Here is a 12,982-nt window from a genome sequence, read left to right as displayed (position 1 = left end):
GGAATGGAAGAAATTCGTTGTTGTTCTCTAGCGAAAACTTCATGGCATCCTCCGTTTTGAAACGGATGAAAACAGATTTCTCATCTGAGATTTTATAAGCTGTTTCCATCTTCGTCTGGTCTCCATTCAACGCTTTGATAAAGCGGACCATATCGGTCAGAGCGGGCTGAGCGGCATTTTCAGGAAATAGAAAAGCCAACGTACTTTTAACTTTAGTCTCACTGCACATCTTGAACGATGCAACAATTGTTATCGAACAAAATATCGAAAACAAGCACGAGTGAACAAAAACGCGTGTATTCACATCGAGATGTGATCGTCCACTTAGCTTTATCAATTGTAGTTGTTAGATGATGACTGTAAGTTAGCCTGTCATCCAATAGGACACCAAGATCAATTAACATGGTCAACGCGTTGGAAGAACTTCGGAGGAAATCCCATAAAAAACTTTTGGAGGAATTCCTGGAGGAACTTCCGAAGGAATTCCTGAAGGAACTACCGAAGGAATTACTGGACGAGCTTCCGAAAGAATTCCTGGAGGAACTTCCGGAGGAATTCCTGGAGGAGCTTCCGGAGGAATTCCTGGAGGAACTTCCGGAGGAATTCCTGGAAGAACTTCCGGAGGAATTCCTGGAGGAACTTCCGAAAGAATTCCTAGAGGAACTTCCGAAGGAATTCCTGGAGGAACTTTCGAAGGAATTCCTGGAGGAACTTCCGAAGGAATTCCTGGGGGAACTTGCGAAAGAATTCCTGGAGGAACTTCCGAAGGAATTCCTGGAGGAACTTCCGAAGAAATTCCTGAAGGAACTTCCGAAGGAATTCCTGGAGGAACTTTCGAAGGAATTCCTGGAGGAACTTCCGAAGGAATTCCTGAAAGAGCTTCCGAAGGAATTCCTGGAAGAACTTCCCAAGGAATTTCTGGAAGAACTTCCGAAGGAATTCCTGGAGGAACTTCCGAAGTAATTCCTGGAGGAACTTCCGGAGGAATTCTTGGAGGAACTTCTGGGGGAATTCTTGGAGAAACTTCCGGAGGAATTCCCGGAGGAACTTCCGGAGGAATTCATGGTGAAACTTCTGGAGGAATTCCTGGAGAAACTTCCGGAGGAATTTCTGGAGGTGCTTCCGGAGGAATTTCTGGAGGAACTTTCGGGGGAATTCCTGGAGTAAACTTCGGAGGAATTCATGGAGGGACTTTCGGAGGAGTTCATGGAGGAGCTTCCGTAGGAATTTCTGGAGCAACTTCCGGAGGAATTCCTGGAGGAACTTCCGGAGGAACTTCCGGAGGAATTCCTGGAGGAACTTCCGTAGGAATTCTTGGAGGAGCTTCCGGAAGAATTCTTGGAGGAACATTCGGAGAATCTTCCGGGGAAATTCCTGGAAGAACTTCCGAAGGAATTCCTGGAGGAACTTTTGGAAGAATTCATAGTGGACCTTTCGAAAGAATTCCTGGAGAAACTTCCGAAATAATTTCTGGATGAACTTATGGAGGAATTACTGGATAAACTTCCGAAACTTTCGGTGGAATTCTTGGAGGAGCTTCCGGCGGAATTCCTGGAGGAACTTTCGGAGGAATTCCTGGGGGAACTTGCGGAGGAATTCATGGTGGAACTTTCGAAGGAATCCCTGGTGGAACTTTCCAAGGAATTCCTGGATAAACTTCCGAAATAATTCGTGGATGAACTTCCGGAGGAATTCCTTGAGAAACTTTCGGGGGAATTCCTGGAGGAAATTTCGGAGGAATTCATGGAGGAACTTTCGGAGGAATTCATGGTGGAACCTTCAAAGGAATTCCAGGAGAAACTTACGAAGGATTTCCTGGAGAAACTTCCGAAGAAATTCCTGGAGAAACTTCCGAAATAATTCCTGGATGAACTGCCGGAGGACTTCCTGGAGAAATTTCCGGAGAAACTCCTGGAGAAACTTCCGGAGGAGCTTCCTGAGGAATTCCTGGAGGAGCTTCCGGAGGAATTCCTGGGGGACCTTTCGAAGGAATTCCTGGAGGAACGGTTTTGTTAACAAAAATAAAAAGAACGGATTTAAATTTTAATTTTTTTTAAGGTGGTTATACAACAAGGCCACAAATCAGCCATCTTGGAAACCACGTGCTTTTTCTAGTGATTTTTCATGAACACGAATTGAGAGAACCACAACGCCAATGGGGATGAAACCTCCGTAGATCGTTTGCTTACTCGTGCTTAACAATCGACTTCAATTTCAGCATTGTACGAAAATTATTACGCTTGATTTGAACTTTCAATAAAAGGAGTAGAAAACCGTGTGGTGAATTCAAAATTCACCACATGGCTTGATTGTATAATCACCTTAAAGTGGCGGAATCTGGTCGAGAACATGATCAAATCGGGACCAAGATTCATACGCCAAGTTTCAATCACTTCGTCAGTAGATGGGAGAGGTGTTCACGGAGGTGAACAATCCATTTTCAGTACAAAACGTTAACAAACTCTACCATACTAAAATCCAAGATGACTGAATGATAAAATTGACAGATTAAACACCTGTTTGTATTTATCTTGATTGGGACAGATCGGGACGTGATAAGATCGTGGGTTGTCATAATCAGGGAGTAACAAAATCGGGTCAATATTGTATAAATATTTATAGATACAATAAAATGCGTCTTGAAAAAATAAAATTTGAAATGTTGCTTCTGAAAATGTATTTTCAAGCATGAAAGAATAAAATCCGAATACCCCCAACCCCGCTTCTGAAAGCGGGATTCATCCTGACCGGTTTTTACGTCGCTTTTTCAGTTACATCGAACATATTACGTCGAAAATGAATTACATTGATTCAATTTGAAGACGAAATACCAAGTACGTCAACTTTTTATTACGTCATTCAGATGTAATAATACATTATATTTACGACGTCGATGATGTGCATCAAATCTGATGCGATATTACTTTTTATTTTTTACTGTATATATCAATCATACCAATAGTCAATCGCAGTCCAGGCGTCTATCTCTTATTCTGTTTCCCACTCATCTATCTCTGTTATTTTCTGTAGACTTATGTAGACTTAATTTAGTATAAAACTTATTTGGAAATAAAGCGGAAGATTCAACATTCAACAGTGAGGGTGTAAGGTTGTTCAGACTACTGATGACAACCCATCATACGACGCAGTTACACCTGGAACAGGGGCACAAGCATTGGGACGCTGCGGATTGGAGGGAAATAAGGCACAATGCTGCACGAACCCTCCCAATTGTTTGATTTGTTCCAGCATAGCTGTGAACAGCAAGCACCCCATGGAGGGTTCGAAGTGCCTAACGTTTAAGCGTGCTGCAAAATCACAGTGCAGGTAACGCAGCTGGCTTGCTCGGCCTCGCCCGAGTGTTTGGTGTGCGCAGGTTTAGAGGAAACGGCGGAACACGTGTTGTTTGTGTGCCCACGTTTTCGCGCAATGCGTGACCACATGCTTGCCATATGTGGTCTGGACACTACCCCGGACAACCTAGTTCGGAGGATGTGTAAAGATGAAGTTCGTTGGAACGCCGTTTTATCGGCTATCGTCCAAATCGTCTCGGAGCTACACAGAAGGTGGCGCGTGGACTCAAGGATGGCTAGTTCAGGTGCAAATAAGGGGTGGTCCAAGGGATCGGAGTCGGCTTCATGGGTCATACCTGTGGTCATGCCCTGTGGTCGAACTCGATCCTTTTATCGAACAAGTGGCCGCGCGAAGAACAACATGGTATCGTCGCTTTCGTGGCGTCGGTGAACCGGACGGGTTCCGAGCCCGAGGACGGAAAGGGGTCCTCGTCAAGGCTGGGGCAGGCGTAGGCACCGCGTCGGCAAGTCCCTCTGTGTGTTGGCGAATAGACCCTATCGCAGAGAGGTCAATTTGGGGTGCACGCGGCATCATCATTCTTGATACCAGTCGTGTAGAGGGAAGCAGGCGCGAAGTCGACCCTTCCCACCTTCCGAGGACATAGGCCGTGGTAAGGCCACCTGTAAAGCCGGCAATGCGCTGCCATGATACCATGGTGTTCTTCTAAAAAAGCGAGTCACGATGTTCGATGCTGCAAGGACACGCAGCTAACCTCGAGGGTGCGTTGTGCACTGGCCCCCCTTTGAAGCATCACTTTCTTTTTGTACCGAAGGGACTATGGGTTTGGCGGCAATTCTTCATTGGCATTACATCCCCCACTGGGACATTGCCGCCTCGCAGCTTAGTGTTCAATTAGCACTTCCACAGTTATTAACTGCGAGGTTTCTAAGCCAAGTTACCATTTCTGCATTCGTATATCATGAGGCTAACACGATGATACTTTTATGCCCAAGGAAGTCGAGACAATTTCCAATCCGAAAATTGTCTAGACCGGCACTGGGAATCGAACCCAGCCACCCTCAGCATGGTCTTGCTTTGTAGCCGCGCGTCTTACCGCACGGCTAAGGTTTGGCGGCAATGGAAACGGTTTAGCGGGTCGGGGATGTAGTCCTGCCTCCCTCGTTTGCTGTTGGAGGTGGTCCCTAACCCCGCACTTCCTGGACAACCCAGGATGTCTGTTGAGCAGATTCACCCTCCATTATTGGAAGCGTTTGGTACGGGAGGTCCACGCTTTCTTCCTTTCCCCTCGATTCCAAGCTATTAAGTGACTTTAGGTATTCCCAAAGTCGCTCAATATCTAGGAGTCATCTCTGCGGCACATACTGCGTAGTTGGCCTGGCCATATGAGAAGAAAAATGATGGAATTCAGAAGCCGTCATTTTCCAGGATGCTTTCAAGTATTGGCTACGCAAGTATGATATTAGATTAGATTAGATTAGATTATTAGATTCGGGTGAAATTGATCCCTCTCCAAGAACTTGCTTTGATAAAATAAAAAAAGTGCCCTCAGATTTTTTAAATTTTTTTTTTTTCAAAATACGCGGAATTTTCGAATTGCATTGCGTATATATGAACGATTTTTGCTATTGAATTCGACAGCACATGCAATTAGAAATTTGAGTAGACTTGATCCCCTTTCTATGATATCTACGCATTAAATATTTTTTCCTGCCAACCCTTTATCAAATCTGCCGCTCGACCAATCCGTTCATTTGCGGCCAGTATGGAATGGTGCGTATCAACCTGATGTTCCTGCTTTCACAAAAGACAGCAAATTCTTCACTAGCAAACGGTGGTCCGTTGTCGCTACGGATTGTTTCCGGGTAAGTTTGCTCATGGAAAACATCTTCCAAAGCCTCGATTGTTTTGGCAGCGTTTGTAGCCTTCATTTCCACAACCTTCAGAAACCGGCTGTAATAGTCAACAATAACTAGGAACGTAGCACATTCCTTCGCAGAGAAAAAGTCGATACCAATTTCTTGCCATGTGCGATCGGGCATTTCTTTACGGACCATCGGCTCGGGTGGATGTTGCTTGCTTAGTGTGGCACAGCCCGCACACTCCTGCACAGCATCTGCTACGTCCCGATCCATACAGGGCCACCAAATCTTCTCCCTCAAATTTCTACGCATCGCAACCACACCAGGATGACCGCGATGTGCAATCTGCAATGCTCTTTGGCGAAGAATCGCCGGTAGAACAATCCGATCATCTCTCACCACAATGCCGTCGATCACACCGAGCTCTTTCTCAAATGCCTGATATCTGCATAGCTCCGGTGACCAACACTGCGTGGCCAAAGCCTTCATCACCGATGTTAATATTTCGTCATTTATTGTTGCTCGCCTTATCTCATCCAATGTAATCGCCAACGGACCTTCACCAACGGCAAAGAAGTAGTGTTCGGCAGTCTCATCAAATGGTTTACCAGGTTCAATCACCAAACGAGACAATATGTCCGAAATATTCATCGAGCCCGGAATATACTTGATATCGAACTCGTACGGCTGAAGACGAAGAGCCCAGCCTGCCGCTCTTGAGCATGCACGTTTCCCGTCACGATGCTTCCCTCCAAAAATGTACTCTAGAGTTTTATAATCCGTGAAGATTGTGAATCGAATGCCGAAAAGGTACAAATAAAACTCTTCTACCGCCCACACAATGGCCAAAGCCTCACGCTGTGTTGTGGGTACACTCTTTCTGCCGATGTCATCCCCTTCGAAGCGAAACATATAACCCTCGGGACATTACTCTCATCTCTTTGGGCTAGTACAGTCCCTAGTCCTACAGGGGAAGCGTCAACATAAACCTCGGTAATGTCCTTTGAATCAAAAACCCCAATTTTCTGACATGTGCAATTCGAGGCGTAAATCATCAAAGGATTTCATTTGTTCCTCACCAAATGAGTCTACTTCATCCCGAAGAAACTTCCTCAAGGGTTCCGTTCTTGTAGATAGTCTCGGAATAAACTGACCAACGAAGTTGACCAGCCCCAGAAAGCTGCGAACTTCTTCCTTAGAGGATGGAGCTCGGAAGTTTTTGAAAGCCAATATTTTCTCTTCCGATGGACTTATACCACTAGCACTCACTTCGAAACCCAAGATCTCAAGTTTCTCTACCCCGAAAATGCACTTACTTTTATTCAGCAACGCATTGTTACTCTCCAATACGGTTAGGACTTACTCAAGTCGCCTGTCGTGCTCTTCTCGGGTTCTGCCGGATACAACGACGTCGTTTATTTGTTTATTTGTTTATTTGTATACATTCATCTGACACTTTGGTGGTCTTAATGAACAATTGGCTTAATATACTAACTAACTAAAACATACAACATATAAAAACGCCTTAAGAAATAAAAATTATGCCTAGAAAATAGTTATCATCTTAATGAGAGTCGTTCTTGAAAACGTCATTGAAAATACTACAAATAAATCTAATAGGATCATGCTGACCATACTCAACGTTTCGCGTTTCAAGGTGGAGGAAATTCCGCTGGCGTAGAATTCTTGTAGGAGCGTAAATATTGATCTCAGTTAGAACAGATGGGGCGTCAATTTCTCCTTTTAAAATTTTTGCCACAAATACAGCTTGAGCGATGGATCGTCGTCGTTCTAGTGTTTGTAGTCCAAGAAGTTGGCAACGTTCTTCATATGGAGGCAGGTTTGTGGCATCATTCCACGGGAGGAAGCGCAGAGCATATCGTAAGAATTTTTTCTGAACTGATTCGATCCTAGCAATCCAGTTGGCGTGGTATGGACACCAGGAAACCACACTTGACTCCAAAATGGATCGTACCAGCGAGCAATACAGTGATCGCAGACAAAATGAATCATGGAATTCTGAAGAAATTTTGAATATAAATCCAAGCTGTCTATTTGCTTTAGAAATTACATCAGAGTAGTGGACTCGAAATGTGAGGCCACTATCCAGCATAACGCCCAAATCTCGTACTTGCGTTACTCTTTGCAACGGCTGGTCTGCGATGGTATAGTCAAAGACAAATGGTTTGATCTATCGATGAAACGAGATGATACTGCATTTAGCAATGCTAACTGTCATGAAGTTTCTGGAACACCACATTACAAAACAATCTACCATCTTCTGAAGCTCCATGCAATCTTGTAGACTCTTAATTATCATGTAGATCTTGACATCGTCTGCGAAAAACGATCGGCATCCGGGTGGCAACAATATATCGATTTCGTTTATGAATAGCACAAAAACAATGGGCCCAGATTGCTTCCTTGAGGAACTCCGGAAATGTTACAAAACGTTTCAGACTGTTCAGTTCCTATTTTGACACACAGTGTGCGATTAGACAGGTACGATCTTAACCATGAGACAAATGCGGGGGAAACGCCAATTTTCTCCAATCTAGCTAGTAATATTCCATGGTCAACACGATCAAAGGCTGCTTTGAGGTCCGTATAGACAGCATCAACCTGAGCACCAGAATCCATGCTACGTAGGCACTTGGAAAGGAATTGAACTAAGTTCGTTGAAACAGATCTCTTTGGAAAGAATCCGTGTTGATCAGAGGAAATGTAACGCCGGCAACTAGCAAACAGAGCATCATTTACAATAATCTCGAACACCTTCGAGCTAGCACACAGCGAAGTAATGCCACGATAGTTTTGAATGTCTGCCTTGTCACCTTTCTTGTAGACAGGGAACATAACCGATGATTTCCAACAAGTAGGGAATTTACGTTGCGCCAAGGAATTATTGAATATAACAGTGAGTGCATATACAAAAGCATCAGCGCATTTTTTTAATACACAGGCAGGAATTCCGTCAGGACCAATAGAGCTGGACTGTTTCAATTTATCGATTGCTGCTTTAACAAGATGCGTAGAGATTTCGAAGCAACTTAACTCAACCGTATTCCTAGGAGTGTTATGAAGTGCTGCGATTATTTGCGATTGCGATGCTACAGAACCGTTGAATGCAGTCTTGAAATGTTCCACGAACAGGTTGCATTTACCTTGCAGCGTACTGGCGGACTTGTCCTTAAGGTGCATTTCCACCGGCAATCCATTTCCTTTCCTTTTGGAATTAACGAAAGACCAAAACTGCTTCGGGTTCCTACGGAGGTTGGACTGTGTACGGATCACGTATCGCTTGTAGAGAAAACGGTTGTACAGACGATAACTGTTACTCGCCTGAGTGAAAACCCGCTTCAAGAATGGACAACGAGATCGACAGTAACTACGTAAAGCTTTTGACCTCGCTCGTTTCAACTGACACAATCGGGAATTCGACCATGGTGGTTTAGGGACATATATACAATGACGCCCTCAATTCCAGATAGCATGTTCGTCATTATCCTTTGAAAAATTTCCGGCGCACAGTTGATGCCGAACATTAAGCGTTTGAATCGCATTAAACCCATGCCCGACATAAATGTTGTGACACCTCTTGATTCGGGAAGTAATTCGACATGATGATATGCGGACGTTATATCCAACCGAGAATAAACCACCGATCCCTTAAGTTTATTCAGGAACGTGTCGATTACAGTCAACGGATAATGTTCCCGCTGAATGGCTTCATTTGGATGTCTCATATTAATACAAATCCTTACGTCGTCCTTGCCCTTTGGCAATCACCATGGGGGATATCCACTCTGCCGGGCCTTCGACTTTCTCGATAACGTCACTGTGAAGCATTTCTTGTAATTTGTCATGAACCTGAGGATCGTCAAAAATTAATCTCAATTTTTTTTACATATTATTATTTATTACCTTTTGTTCCATTGCAGAAGGAATTCTTAAGTAAGCAATCTTTTTTGGAGGCACCGTAGGATCGATTGATAGCTTCACTTGTATGCCTGGAAACTTCGGAAACGGGCTGATCGCTGGACTGACTTCCATGTCATTGTTGCGGCTTACATGGAGAACGTCGAGTCCAATTTTTAAAATCTTGAGATCCTCCGACGTATGCTTGCTTAACAGAGACTTTCGTGCTCCATTGATCACGAAAAATTCTGCATAGCTCACTGGTTTTGTTGCATTTACAGAAATCCAAGCTTCGAAAATGGCAGACACGTTTAATGGTTCATGATTCGCATAAGCATAAAACTGTCGATCACATTTATACTTCTTTTTGAAGATTTTTGCCTTCTTAGTGATCAAGTCGTTCCACACATCTTCCGTGACGGCATTAATAGACGACCCCGAATCAATAACAAACTCGACCGGTACTGTATCAATTCGGCACAATATGGAATCAGAACTCAGGGGAATGGTTTCCACCTAAATCAAAAATATTCGAGTTGGTAAACAATCCATTATAATTCATTATTGCAATTCAACTTCATTGAAAAATAAAAACCAAAAATATATATATATATTACTCCACCTTGGCGATATCTGCAGTGGTCGGACGATGAGGAATCTCTTCTTTCCAGGACTCGGCTGCATTCACCGAGTTTGCTTCGGAGAAGCTGATACGTCTCGGTTCGGGTTTCGATGGACGATTGCGCTGCACATTTCGATTTCCACATTTCCTCGCGTAGTGTCCTCGCTGTCCGCAATTACTGCAATTTGCACCTCTGGCAAAACATTCCCTGGAGTCTCCGGAATGTCGGAACGAACCACAACGCATACATTCACTCAGCGAACGATTGCCAGCTGGCCGAACATATTTCTGCTTTTCGAACCGGGGGTTGCTTGCATTTTGCCTCGGATGGAATCGGGCCGTTGATCGATTGGAGCGTACACTGTTCACATCAGCTTCAGCACGGAAGGGTTTTTGCTTCTCTCTTTGCTTCATAAGGATCTCCCGATTCATTGCGTACGTAACAATTTCATCCAAGCTCATAACGTTCTCCAATCCTTTGTCTCGAACTTTTTCATCATGTGCCCCCATCGTGATTTGCTGCAACAGCTCTGTTTCTTCGCGCTCCAAAAACTCACATCTTCCAGCTTGGGCACGCAGTCGTAGCATGAAGTTATTGAACGACTCTTCGCTTGTCTGTCTTAGCGAGCGAAAAACTTCCAGCTCCACACGTTCATTTCGTTTTCCCACGAAGAACTTCTGCAGACGTATGACAGCGTTGTCATATTCCGGTGCTTCGATGGGCATCAGAGGCACCTTAACCACCTCCGGAACAATTTCTTCTGCCACTGGTCGTAGATTATAGAAAATCCGTTGAAGTCCTCTTCCTCCGATGGCCAGCATGGTGATCAACTTTTCATGCTGGGTGCCATTCACGGTGTCATTCTTCCCACTCTCTACGTAAATCATTTGCATCGGCTTTGTCGTTGAAAGCACCCAACATGCTGAATTTCCCGTCGTCATTCATCTGAAATAAAAGTTCAGATATTGTAACATTACTGTAAGCACCGTTTTTTATCTTTGTTTTACACATCTCAAACAACAATCAAAGTTTTTCATTGATAGGTATAACCCAAACACGGCTTATACATTGATTTATTTTGATATCTAACAAATTATTCCGAATCAGTCTCTCGAAGGAAAATCGATGCATTCTAATCAAAAGCGAACGTTGTTCTTGTGTCATCGCCTATGAACAACGCTATGGATTTATCTGGACTTGCTTAATAAATCAGCGCTACGGATTTTCACCGGACTCGCTAAAGTTTGGCGCTTCAGTTATCACTGGCCTCGCCTAAAACAGCGCTGCAGATTTCTCCGGACTCGCTTAAGAAACAGCGCTACGGATTTTAACCGGACTCGCTGAAATATGGCGCTTCAGTTTTCACTGGCCTCGCCTAAAACAGCGCTACGGATTTCTCCGGACTCGCTTAAGAAACAGCGCTACGGATTTTAACCGGACTCGCTGAAATATGGCGCTTCAGTTTTCACTGGCCTCGCCTAAAACAGCGCTACGGATTTCTCCGGACTCGCTTTAGAAACAATCCTACAGATCTTTCGAAATCGAATTAGAAACGTCGCTGCAGGTTTTCACCGAAAAACAGTTGCTTCCGTTTTGTCGAACACTTGCACAGCACATGCATTTGAAAACACAGTTCACTTAATTTACTGCATAAAATATTCACTATAAATTTCCACGATTAAAATTTATTCTTCCAAAAAAAAAAACTTCACTGCCAGGAAAAAAAGTCCATTTTCTTTGGAGCTTTACTCACCATAATCCAATCGGCTGCGCCAAAATTGTTGAGTCGGTTCGGCTTAATCTCAAAATGGCTGAATACAGAGTTCGCGAGTGCTTCTAACTGCTGCTGCACGCTATGCTGGTCGGGATCCAAGTGGCCGAGTATCTTCTCGTTCGCGCGCTCGAACCACCTCGTCGGGCGATGGGCTAACGAACACACTCACACATATAGATATTTGATAATAACCAAATGGAGATGGATTCTCAAGTTTAACATTCAAACTTATTTGGCCAAGGGACATGAATCAATAAAACACTGAATCGAATGCGCATGTTAATATTTATTTTTCAGAACTCTACAACTGGGTGTTTTGCATCTTCAAAATAGAAGTTTTGTTAATCATACTAGATTAAACAGTTAAGACATTAAAAATATTCTCAGATTATCTACTATGGAAAACTAAGACTCTGTAAGAAATTTAATGATTGGTCAATTCGGTGACCTTCTCGAATTCCAATTAAATCCACGATTTAAACGCAATTCTGAATATTTGAAGGTGATGCAATGCTTGAAATAGGTTTCGTAAAACCAACTTGTGAATATGTGTACTTTTAACTGTAGTATACGTTACAGTTAACTCGATAATCATCAATAAATCAACGAGTACTCGATAATGATAACGTTAAATCAACGCTCACTTCATCCTCAACGAAACATCATCGTATAACCGTTATCGTTATCGTAGTAAGCGTTAAATTAACGACGATAATTTATCGATTAACAACCCTGGAACAGATTATGGTCCAGGAAGATTACGGATCTTAAACATAGTGTCGATGGATTATCTACAGAAACGTAATCGCAGTCCGGGATCCATGGATCGGGCGCATAAGTCTCGTGGCATCGGATCATGCATTGATTGCGAAAGTCATGGCTCATGGGTAGCGCCGTACAGAATTTAGTGGGAGGTTCGAACTTTCGGTAGCTTGCTGGTTGGTCAGTAGGAGTCCAAGCGAAGCTTTGATCAGGAGCTGGTTAGCAGCAAGAACTTTTATTACGCAGAGTATCGGGGTCGGACCACTTGTGCATATGCTGGAAAGTTTGTTGTACGAACGTCGATTGGAATGACATGAATTGGATCAAGAATTGTTTTGGAGGCAAGAAGCTCAGGAAGACTGACTCAATGTTAAGCGGCGCGAGATTGGCAAGGCGAATATCAGCTAGTGTTCACAACCTCGCTGTAGACGGGAGATATGTAGAAAGCCGGCTCCAAACAGATGCATCTGATCTTGTACTGTAGATACTTTTTTTTTTTTGTGTCTTTATTACTGTAGATACTTGTCGTTTTATAAATAGAGAGCTGTAGCTGCTGGAAAAATTATCAGTTAGTAGCCCTCCATTGAGTGGTATAAAAGAATCTAATATTTTTTGTGAAGGTGTTCTATTAACTATCTCCGATATTTTCAAGTCTGTTCCTCTCTTACTAACTAAATAATAAGATGATGTCGATTTTGCATCACAAAGAACCTTGGCTCCGTATACAAGTC

At 43.5% G+C, this 12,982-nt stretch overlaps 3 protein-coding genes across 5 annotated transcripts in view; 1 reads left to right on the top strand and 2 right to left on the bottom strand.

Moving 5' to 3' along the window:
* The window catches only part of LOC134226113 (N-chimaerin), a 128,493-nt gene that overhangs the window by 13,394 nt on the left and 102,117 nt on the right, over positions 1-12,982 (top strand). The window lies entirely within an intron of this gene.
* Positions 8,747-9,654, bottom strand: LOC134219292 (uncharacterized). Its single transcript, XM_062698016.1, has 3 exons — positions 9,609-9,654; positions 9,099-9,556; positions 8,747-9,044 (listed from the first exon to the last, which is right to left on the bottom strand). The coding sequence occupies exons 1-3, from the start codon at positions 9,652-9,654 to the stop codon at positions 8,922-8,924; spliced, it is 627 nt and encodes a 208-aa protein (XP_062554000.1). The 3' UTR covers positions 8,747-8,921.
* LOC134223245 (uncharacterized) lies at positions 9,537-11,754 on the bottom strand. Its single transcript, XM_062702390.1, has 2 exons — positions 11,469-11,754; positions 9,537-10,660 (listed from the first exon to the last, which is right to left on the bottom strand). The coding sequence occupies exon 2, from the start codon at positions 10,654-10,656 to the stop codon at positions 9,706-9,708; it is 951 nt and encodes a 316-aa protein (XP_062558374.1). The 5' UTR covers positions 10,657-10,660; positions 11,469-11,754; the 3' UTR covers positions 9,537-9,705.

Source organism: Armigeres subalbatus, chromosome 3, assembly GCF_024139115.2.
Source record: "Armigeres subalbatus isolate Guangzhou_Male chromosome 3, GZ_Asu_2, whole genome shotgun sequence".
In the NCBI taxonomy this organism is placed as follows: Eukaryota; Metazoa; Arthropoda; class Insecta; order Diptera; family Culicidae; genus Armigeres; species Armigeres subalbatus.
The sequence above is the reverse complement of the archived record's forward strand: the minus strand, read 5'-3'. Positions and strand labels throughout refer to the sequence as shown.

Coding starts and splice junctions, on each gene's coding strand:
- LOC134219292 (XM_062698016.1), bottom strand. CDS start 9,654: ATGAATTATAATGGATTGTTTACCAACTCGAATATTTTTGATTTAG. Junction 9,557..9,608: donor CTCGAATATTTTTGATTTAG/GTGGAAACCATT, acceptor GAATTGATACAG/TACCGGTCGAGTTTGTTATT. Junction 9,045..9,098: donor CTTCTGCAATGGAACAAAAG/GTAATAAATAAT, acceptor GACGATCCTCAG/GTTCATGACAAATTACAAGA.
- LOC134223245 (XM_062702390.1), bottom strand. CDS start 10,656: ATGACGACGGGAAATTCAGCATGTTGGGTGCTTTCAACGACAAAGCCG.